This window comes from Telopea speciosissima, chromosome 1 (genome assembly GCF_018873765.1).
Source record: "Telopea speciosissima isolate NSW1024214 ecotype Mountain lineage chromosome 1, Tspe_v1, whole genome shotgun sequence".
NCBI classification, from domain to species: Eukaryota; Viridiplantae; Streptophyta; class Magnoliopsida; order Proteales; family Proteaceae; genus Telopea; species Telopea speciosissima.
In genome coordinates this window covers 56,935,413-56,956,223 of record NC_057916.1, presented here as the reverse complement: position 1 = coordinate 56,956,223, position 20,811 = coordinate 56,935,413, and the positions used below count along the sequence as shown (strand labels likewise).

The 20,811-nt window shown below is 39.8% G+C and overlaps 1 protein-coding gene across 2 annotated transcripts in view; it reads left to right on the top strand.

Annotated features, from left to right (window-relative positions):
* The first annotated feature begins 2,835 nt into the window (after positions 1–2,835).
* The window catches only part of LOC122643944 (mediator of RNA polymerase II transcription subunit 25), a 93,842-nt gene continuing 75,866 nt past the window's right edge, over positions 2,836–20,811 (top strand). For both annotated transcript variants that reach the window (XM_043837531.1, XM_043837523.1), the window contains exons 1-2: positions 2,836–2,986; positions 8,949–8,979. In XM_043837531.1, the coding sequence (XP_043693466.1) occupies positions 2,889–2,986; positions 8,949–8,979 (129 nt within the window). In that variant the 5' untranslated portion in view covers positions 2,836–2,888. The remainder of the gene's footprint in view (positions 2,987–8,948; positions 8,980–20,811) is intronic.

Genomic DNA, 20,811 nt, shown 5'->3' with positions numbered 1-20,811 from the left:
AAGGTCGGTTTTATTGAGTTAGGTTTGTTAATGGTCATAAATTCAAGAGGGGACTCATAGTTGTTTGTACAAGGAGGGAGATAGAGCTCCATTAGTGAAAATGAAAAGCTTACTAACTACCAAGGTCAAACCTTAGGTTCCCAGTGGAACCCTAGGTTAAGGTCGATCCATGAAGGGATCCCTAAATCAAAATTTAAAGAGAGGGAAGGAGGGAAGTGTAAGCTTACCTAACAAGAGGGAACCAATGGATGAGCTCCACCTCATAGTCCTCCACCAATCTCCTCCTTCCTCTTCTTCTTTCTATTCTTCTCTCACTCTCTTAACTTCCACGATTCTTGGTTGGCTGGTATAATGAATGCCCAATGATTAGGGTCCAAGTCGATATATAGTAAGTGAGCCCCTTAGGACCTGTTAGCCTTGGTCCCTAGACTCAAAATCTAATTTAAATGCCATTTAAGTCTATGGTTCTTAGGCATCCATATCTTTTCCAGTGATAATAATTTTTGTATGTGATTTTTGAATACAGATGCACAAGTGTTCATACCCAATCCATTTGGATCTTTATTGTCTCCATTTATCTGCCCCTCTATTTCCTCCATTTCATCTCATAGGGAGGCAGAAATGACCACCCTACCCCTTCCCGAACACACTGCCCGGGTGGGGTCCACTCCCCCCTATTAGATGAAATGGAGGAAATGGAGGGGCAGATAAATGGAGACGATAATTAGGGAATATCCTCATACCGATCATGCCACCAAGGTCTGCAGGCCACGAGGCGATCACGCCACCAAGGTCTGTAGGCCACGAGACGACTAGGTAGTAGTAAATCACGACATGCATATAGCATAAGAAGAAGGGCGAGACATCGAGCCGTGAGGAGGGAAAGACCGCAAACCGTGAGACAGCGAGGCTGTAAGGCCAAGGGCGAGACGTCGAGCTGCGAAGAGGGAAAGATCACAAGCCGCGAAGGGTGAGACCCCTGGCCATGAGTCGTGGAGGGTGAGACCTCTGTCCACGAGCACGTGGAAGGCGAGACCCCTGGCCGCGAGGCGTGGAGGGTGAGACCTCTGGTCGTGCGCACGTGAAGGGCAAGATGCAGGCGTGAAGGACGAGAAGCAGGCCGAAGGGCGAGACGCGAGACCGCTGACTGCGAGGGTCGAGATGCCGAGTCGCGAGGTTGAAGGGTGAGACCCTAAACCCTGAGACGTGAAGGGCGAGATGTTGGCCGCGAGGCTTGAGGGATGAGACACTGAACCCTGAGGTGATGAAGAGCAAGACCCCCTTTGCAAGCAAGGTGGGCAAGATGAAGGGGGTTGGGAAGAAACCCTTGAGCAAATAACAATGGGCGACACCCAGAGAAGGTAAAAAAAAAAAACTCAAAGAGGAAAAATGGTAAACACTTGGGGGGGCAAGAAAATACACTTGATGAAAAAAGGAAAAAAGTGGTAAAGCTCCAATGAAGAGAGAAAATGAGAGAAAAATGAAGAAAAGGAGGAAAAAAGGGGAAAGAAAGCAAAAAGGAGGGAAAAAAGAAAGAAAAAGAAAGCAAAAAGGGGAATAAAAAGGTAGTAAGGAGGGTTTGAACCCTCACCTCCCACTTACCAACTTCCTACAAGGAGAAAAAACCATCTACCCCAAAAATTAGGATCAGAAAAGGTGGAAAGGTGTAGTGGTGGAGGTTTGAACCAAACACCTCCCCCAACTACCAATTTTCAGAAAAGAAGAAATAGCCATCTACCCCAAGAAGCAAAGTCCATTCAATGGTCACGAGATGCTCAATCAAAAAACTCCTTCCAAGGAGCTTTATTTGCAGCAAACCCCTCATAAGATTGAAGACAATAACAAAGACACTACTCCCTTGAGCACTTCGTTACAAGAGAGTGGGGGGCAAATGATAAACCAAAAATACACGGGCCAATCCTGAGACGCCTCGTGTCCTAACACGAAGAAGAAGCCAGCTCAGGCTGGGCTACGTCAAAACCCATTCGATAATCCAAGAGGAATAGACCCAAAAAGTCATTCAGGGACCAAGTCCTCCACGAGGGCCAACGTGGTCCAACTATGACGGCACCACCAAGGTCCACGCCATCTTAGCACTAGAAGGTCGGAGCATGGGCATGTACCAGAGGGACGTTATCTCAAAGAGATATAAATCTAGTCGAACTCAAACAGCAAGGGCCGTTGCCCAACACGTGAAGAACATGCTTATCTAATAGGGAACCTCTTCCGTACTAAGACTCTACGTATCACTAGGAAGCACTTCCAAGTACGACTTTACTACGTGATGACCTACTCCTTGTAGAACACTCATCACCAACCAGGACTCTCCACACCGCCACACTCAACTATAAATACTCAGGTATTCAATCCCATTATGGATCTTGGATTCCAGTAATTCATCTGTTGCTAAGAGAAATCTAACTTAGGCATCGGAGAGTTCTAGGCCGGAACCACATCGGTTCTTCTTTGTCACTGACGTCCTTTTGTAGGTTGCGGCACCCGAAGGACCCATCGGCAATTTCCTGATGCAACAAGACCCCCCCTATTTTTTGAAAAAGACGATAAATTTTCAATCCATTTCTGCTGCGCAACCCAGTTCAAACCAACATGTAGACCCCCCCTTTAAAAAAAAAATTTGAGTCAAGTGACCGAAGCAAACCGACTCGGATTTGATCCGGATCGGAATCTGCAGGGACCGATCCGGGTCCGTCCATGAAAGTTTTTGTCGAAATTTCGTATAACTCACTTTCAGCTTCCTCAGAACCCGCAACAAGGAAATACGAAAATTAAACGAAACAGCACTGGATGGCCTGGCAATCACCCAGTCTCTGATTATCTTCCAGTTTCATCCAAAGAGGGTTTTGCGAAGAACGGTTCCAGCACTTATAATGGCGGAGAAACAGTTGATCGTGGTCGTCGAAGGTACTGCTGCCATGGGTCCCTTCTGGCACACCATTTTCACTGATTACCTTGAGAAGATCATCAGGTTCGTCTTGCTCTCTTCCTCTGCTCCTTAATTTGTCTTCTGCTTTTGATTTCTATAATGAGGTATAGTTTTATGCTTTGGTCGCTGGGTTACCTTTATTAGGGGAAAACAGCTTGATATGGTTAATTTTCATTAAATTTGACTATGGAACCTGTGGTTCGTCACGATTTCAGTGAAATTGAGAATTTTTGTCTATTTGTCTTGTTCTGGGGATTGAAGACATGATGTTATTGTTTTATGACAGTTGGAATTCTATTTTTTTGATAAACTGACACTGGAATTCTTGTTATTAAAGTTTTGGCTAGAGCCAAGAAGGGCTGGTTTTTGGAACAATATTTGATTATTAGAACCAATAGCATTTTGTGGTTCAGACTTGCTCAACTTTGGTTTTTGTGTTTGAAAGTATTGAAGCTCTTCTGAGAATGTTAATAGAATGTGTAATGAGCCCATAGCTGTTGAAACCAGGTCTTTTGTTGCGCAAGTCTCAAGGTTGTGTTTATTTGGATGCTGATGTATTGTTAGTGTTGGAACCAGGCTTTTATCATGTATTGTTTGTCCATAGGTTTTAACCTGTAAGTGTTCGCAACTATGGACGGATTATGCATTCTATTCTAAGGGTTGTCACATTGTATATTTTTAGAATGTGATTCCAAAATATACATGTGAGCTTGGATCATACTGAAAAGTCTTATATGGATTACCATCAGTTGTTTGGCAACGAGACTCTATAATAGTTATTTTGTCTCTATACCAAAGAGGTCCTTACTGTTGCAGCTGTACCAAAAGTTGATGCTTGTCCTGGCTATATATCGATGTGCTAGATTCACATTGTTCTTCTGTGAATGAGAGATGATCACCCGGTAGGATCCCACCACTTAGCATCATGATACATACTAATGTTAGGGTTGTAGATATTATATATTAGAGGGGAGGGGAGAGACACTACATCAATTGAAGAGGTAATGTAGTCCTAGATTGGTGGAGGACCAACTAGACGCCAATAACCAGGATCTCTTCTGAACAGATAGTTCCGTTAGGTCAAAAATAGGTATTTTGGTCAAATTAGGGTTAGGGTTTGATGTGTGGGTTATGTCAAGTTGATGTAGGAGAGTTTATCAGTGAAGGTCCTTAGATGTTATGATGGAGGGAAGTATGTAAACTTGAATGGGTAGCAAGGTTAGGGTTAGGGTTTCAAGTTTTTGAAAAGAGGAAAAGATGGATTTTTAGGGCTTATGAAAGTCAGATAAGGGAGTAACTTGGATCGAGTTTTCCTTATGGTGAGAGGAGGGTTTGATCCAAAAAAGGAGGGATTTTGCTGGCTGGTTTGGTCTGGGCAGAATTTAGGTCTTGGGAAAAGTGAAAACGAAGAGGAGAAATCTAGGGTTTGGATATATGGAAAGTTAGAAGAAAAAGGGTAGGGGTTGGGGATGATTCAAACTTATTGTGGTTGCAGAATTTTCTTGGCAGCAGCTTGCTTGATTGTAAAACTTGAATAAAAATCAAAACTTAGAACTAAAACTTGAATGTAGAGCTTCAAAAGAACCACCTGGGCTTCCCACCGCAAGGTGTCAATCGGATCAAAGTCATCAAACACCGATTCCTTTAAACGATCCACCCGGGCTTCACACCGCAAGGTGTCGATTGGATCAAACACCAATACCCCCAGCCTTGATCAAACACAAGATAAAAAATCTTCAATGGAGAAGAAGGGCAACAAAATGCTTTTCATTAATATCACAATTCGTGTTCCATGCTTTGTCCCCTTGCACCTTATATAAAAGACTAAAAAATAAACTCCTACATTAAAAAGGCCTAACCCAATCCTTAACCTATTAGGTAAATTGACTAGGTAAGTGAAATAGACTCAAAACAGAGTCATAATCCAGCCCCACTAAACACTTAAAAGAAAACTACTAAAATCACTTAAATTGAACCGTTGGTTGACCCGGTTCAATTTATGAACAAAAAACACCAAATTAAATTTAAGTATGGAACTAAAACAACTAATCCCATATGCAACCTAATTACCCATATTTTAGGCCGATAAAAGTGGCCTATTACATAGAAAACCCATGGGATCAAAAGCCCAACATGTATATAACCTGCCCCTAGACTTATTCCCATCAAAATAAGCCTCTTTTGATGATGTATCTGAATCAAGAGGTAGTGAGGGAATCGGCCAACAATAAAAGGCTTAGTTTCTCTCCAGTCTCTCTCATTATTTTCTTTTTCTTTGGAAGTGATATTTAGGGTTTGAGAAACCCTAACATGAAGAGATCCTCCACTATAAGACTCATACTAGTGGCGTGTCTGGTGTTCCAAGTGTTGTATTCCTTCGGAGCAAGGTTAAAGATTTTGGTCTAAATCTGGACGGTTTTGGTTGCAAGTTTCGGTGAAGGGTTTTGAGGCGTAAATGCTCAAATTAGGTCCTAAAACTTTTAAGAATCACCATTTTTTCCTAAACTAAATGGTGTACAAAACTGACCTGGATCGAACCTGTACTACAAGAACAATACATATCGGTTTAATCAATAATATTGTTCATTTTGAATGAACCTCACCCCTTTTTTGGGGTGAGGTTGAGGGGGAGGGGTCCATTTCTGTTTTCTTGTTGATGAACCACTATACACTTATAAAAAAAAAACTTGATGAACAATGAATTCGTAATATATACAACAGAAGCTTCAAGAAATTCTACCAAACTTTTCAATGAGGAACAACAAATTAATTGATATGTTTTTTTTTCTGTAGCTTTCTAATGTTTTCATATTTTTCTATATATTTGTTCTATTTTTTACTTATACATATTTATTGTATTTAAAAATAAGAAAAGCGTGACTCACTTTGACTAGGTTTGACTGGGCTGAGTCACCAGGTTTTCTGAAAGGTGAGTTAATTTAGAAAACTTGGTTTTCCAACTAGTTGGTGATGGTTATGGGAGAAAAAATAAAGTAAATTGAATATGTATATGATGCATGTTGGAGATAGTTTGTTTCTCTCTCTCTCTCTCTCTCTCTCTCTCTCTCTCTCTCTCTCTCCTCCTATCTTTTTTGAAAATTATCTACTCCCCTTGGGCAGCTCAATTATTGGGTTGGTTTCTGCAAGGTTTCTTTATGAAAGATGTATTTTAAATATGTTTCTATATATTGTTGTTGCCCTTAATAGCTCGAGCTTTTAGGATAAGCGGTTGTAACATGGTATTAGAGCAAAGAGGTCGAGTGTTTGATCCCTGGGAAGTGCAACGGGGTTCCTCGACACTTTCTCCCCTCATGGGTGTGTGCCACGTGCAGGGCCATGTGTATACAGGCCTGCACGTGTGGAAGGGGGTGTTGATATACATTGTTGATGCCCTTAACTGCTCGAGCTTTTAGGATAAGCGGTTGTAACAAAATAGTTTTGTGGTTATGAGATAATCTTTGTAGGCGAGTCAAAAGCGTGTTGGAGGAGCCGAGCCATACATTAATAACCGCGCTATATGGGACTCATAGCCTTCAAAGGGATGGTGTGAAGATGGGTCAGAGAAGTCGGGTTCGGATGATCCAGACTTCGGACAGGGTAACGAGGCTTAAGATTTCAAAGCTGGAAATGGGGCGAACCCCGAAACAAGCGAAATAAGGCTCTGGGGAGCAAAACTGGCAACATGGGGCTCTGTGGCGCGAATCCCGAGAAAAAATCCACTCTCCTCAAAATAAGGGAGGGACCCCTATTTGGCGCTCCATGGCGCTGCGGAAGAGACTTTGACTATAGCAGCACCGCGGTGGCCTTGTTGTGTTTCCACAACCGGGGAATCTAGGCTGGGGTGAATTCGATTCTTCAGAAGGGATTTTGGGGTCCTGGGGAAGTTTCTTGGTTTGCTGGGTGCATAGTTGTCAAGGTGGCAAGGCGGCCTAAGGCGATGGAGGGCTGCCTAAGTGCTTAGGCGACAAGGTGCCCTCCTAGGCAACGCCTAGGCGACCAAGGCACCCAAGTGTTATTTTTTATTTCCCCTCTTTTCTAACATTATTTAGTATGCTACAATATGTACCTTATATCATAAAAAATCAACATTTTTTTTTTGATAGGTAGGCCCCAAGAATCAACATTAAGCTACATCAAGTCATAAAAAATCAATATTAAGCAACATCATCATAAAAAATCAACATTAACTCGCATCAAGTAATAAAAAATCAATATTAAGCCACATAAAGTCATAAAAAATCAACAAAGAACTAGAAGCCAGCAGAACTGAAGAAGCAAGCTATTGGAAGTTTGAAACAATCAAAACATACATTTGGTTTATACACTGTTCTTAGAAAATATGATCTTATCAATAAGTAATTAAATAGCTCTCTATTTAGAGAAATATTCTTGTTCTCTAAGAAGTTTGACTAATAAAATGATTTTATTTTTACATGAGACTTTTTGTATTAGGTAGAACATAAAACCAGCTTTCCAACAGATCCAAGGTTGCTTAAATCTGATTTATATTGAAGGAGTTATGTTCCGGTCAAACCTTATTAGGTGTGCATAAATGCTGTCAAAATCGCTCTGAATGAATTTTTTTTTTTTAAATATTAGAACAAATGAATATTTTACCGCGCTTAGGGTTTTTAGCAATGTTTTACCATATTAAGAAAGTTGAAAATTTCGCCTACCACAAAAATTCCAGTTTTTGTTCTTGAACTGGGGGTTTGACTTTTTATCCTTTTGGAATTTGATTTGTTAACTATTTTTATTGGATTCAAATAGGGGGGTATTTGCTTATTATGAATAATATCTTAAGTAAATAAAATACAAATATAAAAACATTTACTTAAAGTGATATTTGGCATAAATAAGTGCCAAACCCTAGTCCGATACCATTTAAACCAGTGCAAGGTGCCTTGCACTAAGGCGACAGTCGCCTAGGCCCCTAGAGATCTGCCTGGATGCCTAGGTGGTGCCTTGACAACTATGGCTGGGTGCCTTCGAAGGACATTGTCGATCATCTGTGTCCAGTTGTCGTCATTGCCCAGAGGGGGGGGGGTGACAAAATTCAGTGTCTACACAATTGAATTAGATAATTTGGTATGACCAACTAAAACGTGATATGTGGACTTCAGTTCCATAATGCATGTTTGTAATTTGTTGCAAGGATTCAATGTGACGAAAATAGTTTTGTGAAGCTTCGTCATCTTTTGGGGGAAGGAGCTGTAACCATGTTAATGGTTATGGGAACACATTTGTATCGATTTTAAATGGCTATGAAATGTGATTTCAAAATTTTTAAACATTTTTTTTTTCTGAATGTTGATCTTAAAAAATGAGTGTGTTTTGAAACACAAAAATTTGTTTCTCTCATTTATTTAGAAGACGATTTCTGAAGATTGTACTTCAAATCAAGAGAAATGTTCCAAATTTGTTTTCAAAATGTTTTGAAAAGCTTATATGCTCCTGTGAACTCCATGCACTTTTAGTGTTTGTAGAAAGGTCATATAGAGTAGATAGATTTTAGAAATTAGAAGTTAGTGAAGCACAAACCTTTTGATGGTCTGAAGGTAGTAATTATCTGACTTGTGAAACCTGTCTACGAGAAAAAAAACCAACATGCCCTTTTCCCAAAAGGGTGCTAGAGCCAGTTGTGTATTGGAATTCATCCGTATAGATACGGTTCGTTCGATAAATATTCTAGCCCTACTAGGGCATGTATGCTTGGTATCTGCACTGATGAATAATCTCACAATGGATATATTTATTAATTATCGAATATTGGCAATACTTGAATAGTTCAAGAAATTTCATTTCGGGGTTGAGAATCAATTAGGTAAAATTTATCCAGTGTTTCTCATTGGTTCTAAGAGTGAGCATTTCTCCAATCTATTTCACCAATAGATTAGTGAAATGCAGCTTAGTTACCATATTACTGCATTTCACTAATATATTGGCTTTGTTCAGTTTAGTTACCATAATTGAATTATTCCATTTTATTTTTGTATTTCTGCAGGTGCTTTTGTGGCAATGAATTGGCAGGGCAGGTATTTTCCTGTACTGAAGAAACTCTGTAGAATTTCTAGTACCATGATGCCAATGATACTCGAGTTTTGAATTGGGCAACATAAATTTTCTTTTTTGTTGAATGCATTTACTGGTTTGTTACTTCTCGATGAATATGTTATAGTTATCTGCTTTAAATTATTGGAACAATGTTTTGAACAGAAATAGCTTAACAGCTATGGTGGAGCATGGTTATTAAATTAGGGGTTGGTGGGTGGGAAGAGAATGGTGCAGAATATGTTTGGGTATAATCCAGTATGCAATCGACAAATAAGTCAAAAAAAATTTCATATATGCATGCAATTATTTTTGTATCTTATTTATATAAAACTTAAAAACAGAATTGCAAATTTTAGAATAATTTGAGAAAAGGTGCAATGCAGTCAAGTTATAAAATCTGTGAATTTTTCTCTGCGTAGAAGTATTTATTTGTTTAATATATATATATATATATATATATATATATATATCAGGGTCATCTACTGAATAAACCTGTTTTATACTTTCCTTATTTAATTCCATAAAGACCTGTCTACATAGTACTCAGTAATGTTGCTGAAAGACTTAAGAAGTATTTTAGGAAAACCAAAAATGGCAACGTCAATCCTCATTAGTGTGCTTAAACTCCCCTTCTACTTACTAAAAACAATTCGTATAATGGGAAAAAAGAAGAAACCTGTTTTAGTTCAAATTTCTAAATTGCTGTGCGTACAATGAAAATGAGTATACTGTATGGCTCATGGTAGATGATGCATCTATTGACGTCTGCCTATCCTATTTTACTCCCAGAAGTATAACTATGCTTCTCCCTTGTTCTGGTAAGACTCTGATCCCATAGTTTTTTCTCTCTTAACTGTCTTTTGAGGAGAAGTGTATTTGGCATTCTCCATCCCAAGAAGAGCTTGAACTATCAGAATTGATGCTCCCACGTCAAGAACTTCTGCTGAAATTATGTACTAACCATTTTCATTCAGTTACACTAATATTTTTCCCAACACTCCATGAAGTTTCTTAGGGCCATTGATGTAGAACAGCTGAGGGATTAGATTTCGGGCAAGCTTTTAAAGTTCGGGGCTAGGATGGGATTAGTCTGCTGATCCCGATCTGAATTGGGCAGGATTGGCCGATAAAACTCAACTCAGCCGTATCCCAACAGTCGGCTACATGAATCCTTTTTCTCCAATCAACTTTATTTAAACCTGTACTTGTTACTAGTCCTAAACTATGCATGTCTTTCCTCACCATTTTTCCTAGAGTTATTTTAGACCTACCCCTGGCTCTTTTAGCTCCTTCAATCTGAATCAAATCAGCCATCGTACTGGAGCATTCAAAAGCCTCTGTTGTACATGTCCATGCCACCCGACTTCCTCTCAACTTTCATGTGTTGAGATATACCGCAGGGGTTGTTAGTTATGTACCATGATAGGGGGAGTGTCCTGTCGTGGGAAATCCTAGCAGTAGAGTTTACTTATTGTATTTTTTTATTTCCTTTCCTAGTTAGACTGGATTGTTTACTTTCTTAGTTTGATTAGGTAAGTTGTTTAGTCTTTCATTTTATTGCAAGGACTGAGGAAGTCGTTGCGTTGTTGTTCTATTGGAATTTATATATATAGACGATGTAAAGGGGACTGCAGACTATCTCTCTCTCTCAAGACACGTATTCCCAGGTCGGGAATGATGCACAGATTTATGAACTCCGGAAGAAGCTTCATGAGACCAAGCAAAAGGATTGATCTCTGTCACATTATTATTCTTAGTTGTGCAGTTTGTGTCAAGAGTTAGACTTCTATGAAACCTTTCAGGCTACTTGCACTGCTGATGCCACTAGTTTCAAGAAGCGGGAAGATAAGTTCCTGGTGTACGAGTACTACTCCTTTTTTACTTATTAATTCTGATGTATGGGGCCTTGCCCGTTGTACTTCGATTTCTGATTATCGTTGGTTTGTTACTTTTATTGATCGTCATACGAGGGTTACTTGGGTTTATTGAATGCATCACAAGAGTGAAGTCTTCCACTGTTTTCAGCTCTTTTATAGCATGGTTTGTACCCAGTTCAACTTTGACATTTAGATCCTCCGCAGTGACAATGGTAGAGAATTTATGGATGGATCGTTTTAGTCTTACCTTGCCTCCTAGGGTATCCTCAACCAAACTAGTTGTGTGGATACCCCGGCTCAAAATGGTGTTGCCGAACGTAAGAATCTCCATTTGTTAGAGGTGGTTCGGTCCCTCTTGTTTGAGATGCACTTTCCTTCCTAGTATTGGAGTGGAGCCGTTTTGACAGACATATCTTATTAACCGGATGTAGGGATGTAAACGGATCGGATACGGATCGCATGTGATTGGATCTGGATATTCCTTGGCCGAATACGGATACCGTTTACATCTCTGCCTTGTGTAACCTGGACTTTCCTCCCCCTAGCGGATACAATTCACTCTCAATCCATATCTCTTAGATCATGATTCTCTTTTCCTCATATTCTAGAACCTCTTTAATCTTCAAAAACCCTCAAGATCATTATTTACTTAATTTTTTATTGTTAAGTATTTGAATTTTTTTTCCGGAGTATTCAATTTTTTTTTCCAGATATCTCTAAACGAATACGGATGTCCCTAAACGGATACGGATGCAGATTGGATTCGGATTTTCGATATCCATTTACATCACTAACCGGATGCCTATCTGGGTTTTTGACTTTTGTGCTCCTATTGAAGTTCTCCAGGGATCGTCCACCTTTCTCATCCCACCAAAAGTATTTTGATGTTTATTTTTCTTGGAATCACCATCTCCATGGACAGTTGGATCCCCATAGCCTCAAGTGTGTGTTTATTGGCTATTCTACCACCCAGAAGGGCTATAAGTGCTACCATCCTTTGTCACATCGCGTGTTTGTTACCATGGATATGGTCTTTAATAGTCTTCTGCCTATTTTTCTCCGGCACCTCTTCCAGGTGGGATTCTATGTTCGGTGAAAATGTGCCTCTTGTTCCTCCTCTTGCTCCTCCTACTTCATCTCCTTCAGTTCAAGGGGGAGATATAAGGTCATGATCAGCCTATTGTGAAAGTGTATGTTCGTTGGGATCGTGAGCAGCAAATAGACACCACCATAGCTGTACTACAATTACCCAGTCAACCGCCACCTCCTTGTTCAGGTTTTGCTCCTTCTGGTAATCCCTTTGCTGAGTCTCCTAGCAGTTATGATCCATCTCTTGACTTACCTATTGCTATTTGTAAGCGAACGAGATCTTGTACTCAACATCCTATTGGTAAGGTGGTTTCGTATAACTCTCTTTCCCCTTCTATCATGCTATTGTGTCTTCCTTGTCCTCTGTTTCTATTCTTTAGAAATGGCAGGAGGCTCTTATGGACCCAAGGTGGAAGGCAGCTATGGTTGAAGAGATGCATGCCCTGAATAAAAATGATACTTGGGACTTGGTATGTCTTCTTCCTCACAAAAAAACCATAAGCTGCAAATAGGTATTCACGGTGAAGCAGAATATGGGTGGGACTGTGGATCAATAAAAGGCTAGGCTGGTTGCTCGAGGATTTATTCAGACCTATGGCCTTGACTATCAGGAGACATTCGCCCTTGTTGGAAAGATGAGCACCATCCGTGTGTTTCATTCATATGCAGTTAATCTGAGATGGGAATTGTAGCAGCTTGATGTCAAGAATGTATTTCTTCACGGAGAACTTGAAGAAGAAGTGTGCATGGAAGTTCCTACTGGGTTCTCTTGTCAGAAGACTGAAAGGAAAGTTTGCAAGCTCAAATGTGTACTCCGTGGGTTAAAGCAATCTCCTCGTGCTTGGTTTGGGAGATTCCATAGAGCCATGTTTTTTGATGGTTACACTCAAAGTAATGCTGATCACATCTTATTTATCAACATGGTTCGAAAACTCGGGTCTCGGAGCCATCTCGGCCCAGCAAAAAACCGAGTTGGGCCGAGATCTCGGCGAGTTTGTGCATTTTTTTTTTCCGACTCGGAAGTCCATCTCGGTGGGATTTAGACCTCTTTTGGGTCTGAAAATCGGTATACAGCCTATTTTAGGCCCTTTAAACACAATGACATTATTAGATTTTGCAAAAACAAAGTCCAAATAGGAGTTTCAGTTAGTGAGAAAGCAGGACAGACACTTACTTATTCTAGAAAGTAGGACAGACACAGGACAAACAGTCTTATTTATGCCTAATATCATTTAGGTAAATGCTTTTGTATTTGTATTTCATTTACTTGAGATATTATTCATAAATAAGCAAATACCCCCCTATTTGAATCCAATAAAAATAGTTAAAAAATCAAATTCCAAAAGGAAAAAAATCACCCCAGGTTCAAGAACAAAAGCTGGATTTTCGGCGGTAGGTGCAATTTTCAACTTTCTAATCTTTGGGGTTTTTCTCAAATCTAAAAATTCCATAAATCTTAATATGGTAAAACATTGCTAAAAACCAAAATGTGCGGTAAAATATTCATTTGTTTTGATGTCCAAAAATATATTTTCATTGAGGCGATTTTGTGACATTCGCACATCGAATTAAGTTTGACCTGTAAATAACTCTTTCAATATAAATCAGATTTAAGCAATCTTAGACTTATTGGAAAGCTTTTAAAACATAGCTTTCCAACAAGTCCAAGATTGAAAGAGTTATGTACCGGTCAAACTTAATTCGGTGTGGGCGAATGCTGTCAAAATCGCTCTGAATGAAAATAATTTTTTGGACATCAAAACAAATGAATATTTTACCGCACTTTTGGTTTTTAGCAATGTTTTACCATAATAAGATTTATGGAATTTTTAGATTTGAGAAAAACCCCAGCATTAGAAAGTTGAAAATTACACCTATCGCCGAAAATACAGTTTTTGTTCTTGAACTGGGGGGTTGACTTTTGTTCCTTTTGAAATTTGATTTTTTAACTATTTTTATTGGATTCAAATGGGGGGGGGTATTTGCTTATTTATGAATAATATCTTAAGTAAATGAAATACAAATACAAAAGCATTTACTTAAATGATATTAGGCATAAATAAGTGTCTGTCTTCTCTGTCTTGGTTCCTGGCATAGATAGGTGTATACCAAGAATTTTCAGCAAGATCTCGAGATCTGGCACTCATATAAAGGACCTAGATGGGCATTTTCCTATGTCAAACTGAGATCTCGGATCTCGGCGAGATCTCGGAGAGATATTGACATTTTAAGTTTCGTAGGCCATCTCGACTCGGGAAATTGGAAAACCGAGAATCTCGGCGAGAAGATTTCGGACTATGTTTATCAAACGATCTGGTTCTAAGATTGCTCTTCTCATTGTTTATGTCGACAACATTCTGGTCACTGGCAACGACATAGAGAAAAATTTCACGCCTGAAAGCTTATCTGGGTCGAGAATTTGAGATCAAGGACCTCGGTAAGTTGCGTTACTTCCTTCGCATTGAAATTGCTCTCTTTAACAAGGGTGTCTTCATATCTCAACGAAAATACACCCTTGATTTGCTATTTGAGATGGGAATGCTGGGTTGTAAGCCTTCCGATACTCTTTTTGAAGCCACTATTCGTCTCTCCAGCAAGAATGGTGACCCTGTGGTTAAGGGACAGTATCAATGGTTAGTTGGGAAGTTGATATATGTATCTCATGGACAGTATCAAAGGTTAGTTGGGAAGCTGATATATTTATCGCATACTCATCCAAACATTGCCTTCCCCATCAGCTTGGTTAGGCAGTATATGTTGATCCCCATTTCATACACTTAGAAGCTGTATTTTGTATCATGTGTTATTTAAAATCTGCTCCAGGAAAGGGGGTTCTTTTCTCTTCCCATGGTCACCTGCGAGTTGAGGCCTTTACAGATGCAAATTGGGCCAGCTCTCCAGATGATCGCCGATCTACGACTGGTTATGGTTCATTTGTGGGAGGCAACTTGGTTACTTGGAAGAGTAAGAAACAGACTGTTGTAGCTCTGTCCAGTGCTGAAGCTGAATTTCATGCCTTGTCTCATGGCATTTGCAAGTTGATGTGGCTCTAGTCTTTTGAAAGATCTGGGTTTTCCTGTTCCCTTACCAATGATGCTCTACTGTGACAATAAGTTTGCCATCAACATTGCTCACAATCCAGTTCTGCACGATCGAACTAAGCATGTGGAGATTGATCATCATTTTATGAAGGAGAAGTTGGAGCAAGGGTTAATCTGTATTTCTTTTGTCTAGTTTGGTGATCAGTAGCTGATATTTTTACCAAAGGATTAAGTAGTAAGTTGTTTCATCCAATTGTGTGCAAGTTGGGCATGTGTGATATATATGCACCAACTTGAGGGGAAGTGTTGTAATATGGGTATAAGGGTAAATCTGTCCATAGGGACATTCTTGTACTTGTACCTATCATTTACTTATTATAAATATTAAATAAAGCAGTAGCGCTGTCATAGACAGTCAATCTTTTCCCCCAAGTCAGACAGGTTGTTATTCTTGACAGGCCCTTCTCTTCTTCTCCCTCAATCTCTCTCTCTCTTCTCTCCTTTTTCTTCCTCTTGCAGGTTCTGGTTCTAGGTTCTTGGTTTGTTACATGGTATCACAGCAGTAACCAGTAGCTGTTTTGCGAGTCAGTTCAAGTCTCTGGTTTGTGGTGAAACCATAGTTCATAGAAGAAGAAGAGGAACTAAGCTTGATGAAGATGATGACTGGTATGAAGTTCATACCTGACGATTTCTGAATTTTTGGTTTGCATCCTTTGATGATTTGCTGCTATATTGTCCCTTTTCTGCTGGTTTGCCATATGGGATTTTTTTTTTCGGGTTCGATCTTGAATCTTCTGCCAAGGGTTTGCTGGTCATGATTTGTTGAAGCCAAACACTCTCTTTATGTTTCAATATCTTGCTGGTTTCAAACATGCCTTCGACTTGCTGCGCTAGAGATGGAGTCGATTGAAGGATTTGATTGCTGGAGTCGTGGTAAGAGATGGAGTCAATTGAAGGATTCGATTGCTGGAGTCGTGGTTTCCACTGCTAGTTTGCCAAAGGAAGAAGACAAACCCATCCATGATATTCTTTTCCCTTCGTTATTTTGCTGGTCGCGTGAGGAACCCAGTCATGATATTTCAGAATGGGTTTCATGGTTTGTGGTTTGTTTTTGTCTTCTAAATTATTTTTGATTTCCAATTTTATCATTCCCTTTTAACACGAATCCAATCATGTCCTAACTTTTCTTTTTCTTCCAAGTTTACCCTTTGGCTTTGGCTTGTCATTATAATTGGATTTCAATTAAATTACGTCCATGCCATTCTCTTTTAGCTTTGAGATATTTATAGTTCTGACATTCCTTCTCTTTTTTTTTTTTAACCATGGGCCCCTTGCACATTATGGTTAATTACCAGATTGCCACCATTCATTGTAATTGGGTTTTACCTCCCATAAGTGTGACCAGAATTTACTAAAACTGATGCAGATTTATCACCAAACTAGGCTTGTTTTATTAAGAATAAGTCTAGGTTTGGGTTATATACATGTTGGGCCTTTGATCCCATGAGTTTTCTATGTCATAGGCCACTTTTATGGGCCTATAATATGGGTAATTAGGTTGCATACGGGATTAGTTGCTTTAGTTCCATACTTAGTTTTATTTTTATATAATTAGTGGTCATGTGATTAAGTTGGGCTGGATTAGGACTCTACAAGTCCAGCAATGTGTTGAGTTTATTTCCTTTGTTATTTCACTTTCCTAGTCAGTTTAGGTTACCTAATAGGTTAAGGATTGAGTTAGGCCTATTCTTTTTTAGTGTAGGAGTCTATTTTTGAATATTTTATATAAGGTTGTAAGGGGGGCAAGTATGGAAGACGAATTTTGATATTAATGAAATTTTTTTTGCTGCTCTTGTTCTTCGTTGAAGATTTTTGTCTTGTGTTTGATCAAGGCTAGTGGGATTGGTGTTTGATCCAATTGACACCTTGCGGTGTGAAGCCCGGGTGGTTCGTTCAAGCTCTCTTTGTTCTTTTGAATCCCTACTTTCAAGTTCAATTCAAGTTTTGATTTTTATTCAAGATCTACAATCAAACAAGCTGTTGCCGAGGAAATTCTGCAATAGCAGTGAGTTTGAATCATCCCCATCCCCAACAATTCATCTTCTAATCCTCTCACAGCCCAAACCCTAAATTCCCCCTTTTTGTTTTCAATTTTCCCAAGACCTAAATTCTGCCCAGACCTAACCAGCCAGCCACATCACTCTAAACTTTGATCGAATTCTCCTCTCATACTAGGGAAATCTCGATCCAAGTTGCTCCTTCATCTGACCATCATAAACCCTAAAAATCCATATTTTCCTCTTTTCAAAAACTCGAAACCCTAACCTTAACCTTGCCTGCCGATCTTAATTAAAAGGCCTAGACTTGTTAAAACTTAACAAGATCTTCACTAGAAGACTCCCCTACATCAACTTAGCATAACCCTACCATCAAACCCTAGGTCCCATTAAACCCTCACCCTAATTTAACCAAAAAAACCTATTTTGACCTATTCAAACTACCCTGTTCATGGCAGATCCTGGTTATTGGCTTCTAATTGGTTTCCTACCAATCTAGAATTGCATTAGAAACCATTGTTAAATTGCGAGACAGTTATTTGCGAGTCTGCTACCCTATTAGGTACACTTAGGATAAATTATGAATTTCCATTCCTCCATTATAATTGAGTCTCTATTGCCATTTGTGGGCCCATAGCACCCAATTTAGGGTCTTGAACCCCTATATCACATCGGTTTGGGGTTGTAATTTTTGAAATTTGGTATTTGCATGGCGTGCTGGTTGTTCATGCTATTAAAGTGCGTACCCAGTGCATGAGGCTCTCACCACTGTGGGGTCTGGGGAGGGTCATAATGTATGCAGCCTTACCCCCGTTTCACGGAGTGGCTGTTTCTAGAGACTTGAACCCATGACCACCTGATCTCAATGGAGCAACCTTACCATTGCACCAAGGTCTACCCTCAAGTCATGTTATTATTGGAGCTTATTTGCTCAGATTTATTTAAGTCTGGTCTAGCTAGTATTTTATTTGCTAACGTGAGGGGGACATTGGAGGTTATTCGCGGCTACTCATGCCTCTTGGTTAAGGGATTTTTATATGATGCTCATTCTTCGGGATGCTGGTTATTGCTTCCATATGATGGTAGAATATTCTCTATTATACCTGTGATTTGAGAAACTTAGGTCTTCTTCTACGTCCGACCACAAGAGTCACAGTAGAGCCCAAGTTAAGAGATTGAACTACAGCCCTTGGAACCTGATTAAAACAGCTCTGAAACTGCAGAATTAAGTCGCTTAGGCTTGCTGGATTGAACATTTGAACCAAGACAATAAACCTTGATTAAACAGGAATATGATGATTCAACTTGAAGTGGTTCAGAAAAAGTCACAACCAGAGCAGATCTGATCTAAAGAAATATCTCACATTCCGCACAAGTGCAAACAGATTGTACAGGTAGGGTTGCCTCTGGGATATGTACCAACATACCAAATACGAGAATGAAAGGCTTAGGGGTGAGGGAGATCGATCAAATCCCTCTCAGCCCAACTGGTTCGGAAGTATCAGAAATAAGAACAGAACACAATAAAGAAAAGGGAAGAAGGATAAAGAGAAAAGAAATAAAGAAAGGAGGAAGAACAACCTGTGGGAAGTGTAAAGAATAAAACAATAAAAGAGAAAGGAAGAAAAGAGAGGAGAAAAGAGAGAAGAAAGTGTAGATGCAACTCTTGGGGATTCCAGCCATAATGAATGGAGCTCCCCACATGTATTCAATATATAATATAATAGGGCAACAAGAAATAAAAATAAGTCCCCAAAATACCCTTCTTGGTATTGGTGCTAGTGCTAATTGGCACCAGCACTAATCCCGAGACTCCAAGTCTCTCAACACTCCCCTTCAAGCTGGAGCATAGATGTTAATCATGCCCAAGTTGTTACAAATGTAGTCCATCCTTGCACTTGCTAGAGATTTAGTAAAAACATCAGCTAGTTGTTCTCCTGTGCGAACATGCTGTGGAGAAATTAGGCCTTGTTGCAGCTTCTCCTTAACAAAATGGCAATCAACTTCAATGTGCTTCGTTCTCTCATGAAACACTGGATTCGAAGCAATATGAACAACAACTTGGTTATCATGCCACAACTACATTAGAGATGTATCAACCATCCTGAGTTCAGTCAGCAACTGTTTCACCTACATCAATTCACATGTAACATGTGCCATGTCTCGATATTCTAACTGTGCACTTGATCTAGCCACAATTGTCTGTTTCTTACTCTTCCATGATATAAGATTTCCTCCCACAAAAGTACAATAACCTGTAGTCGATCTCCTATCAATGGGAGATCCAGCCCTGCATCTGAAAAACCTTCTATACGGCCATGACCATGATCAGAATACAACAAACCACGACCAAGGGCCTTCTAGAGATACCGCAAAATTCGAATGACAAACATCCCAATGAGATGTCCTAGGAGAGGATAGAAACTGGCTCACAACACTGATTGGAAAAGCAATGTCAGGTTGAGTCACAGTGAAATAGTTCATCTTTCCAACAAGTCTTCGATACTATTCTGGATCATTTAACACATCACCACCATCAGCTATAAGCTTCGCATTGGGTCCATGGAAGTGTCCAAGGTTTGGACCCTAACATACTAGTCTCTATAAGTAAGTCCAAAACATATTTCCTATGAGGGAGCAAAATACCTTTGCTTGATTGAGCCACTTCAACACCCAAAAAATATTTCAACCTCCCTAGATCCTTAGTCTGAAACATATGTTGTAAGTGTATCTTCAACTGTTTGATGCCTTCAACATCATCTCCTGTGACCAAAATATCATCTACATATACCTTCAAAAATATTCTACCCATCTTAGAATGGCGATAGAATACTGAATGATCACTGTCACAGCGCAACAACCCAAACTCAAGAACAACTTCGGTAAACCTCCTGAACCAAGCCCTGGGAAACTGCTTCAAACCATATAAAAACTTCTTGAGTTTGCACACCAGACTAGACTCCCAACAAACCCAAGAGGTTGCTCCATATAGACTTCCTCATGGAGATCCCCATGGGGGAAAGCATTCTTCACATCCAACTGGTATTACTATCAGTGATGAGAAGCTGCAATAGAGATCAAAATACGAATAATGGCAAGTTTGGCAACAGGAGAAAAAGTATCCAAATAATCCACCCCATAAACCTGAGTATAACCTTTGGCGACCAAACGAGCCTTTAATTGAGCAAGAGAGCCATCAGGATTTACCTTCACAACATACACCCATCAACAACCAACAACAGACTTAACCGCAGGTAAGGGAAGATCCCAAGTCTGATTTTCTTTCAAAGGCAACAATTTTTCTTCCATAGCTGTCCTCCAGCCAGAGTTAGATAACCCCTCTGTAATAGACGTAGGAATAGGATGAGATGCAATAGTGGAGAGACAGGAAACAATAGAGGAAGACCAACCAGAGTAAGTCACAAAATTCGACAAAGGATGTTGAGTACAGCTTCTAACACCCATACGATGAGCAATAGGAACATCAATATCAAAAGGAGGTATACTTATCTTTGACTCAAGATCTGGAGACGAAGACGATGTGGTAGGTGGTATAGAAGCTGGGGGTGCTGTATTACCCCGAGGCCGATGATAGAATGCAAACCGAAGAGGTGGTGGCGGTGGTGCTGGCGGAGGAGCAGCACCTTGTGGAACCTGTGGAACAGAGTGTTGCACTACATATATGGGAAGATCGTCATCCAATTCAGACAAAACAAAAGATTCATCATTATAAGATGTAGACTCAAAGA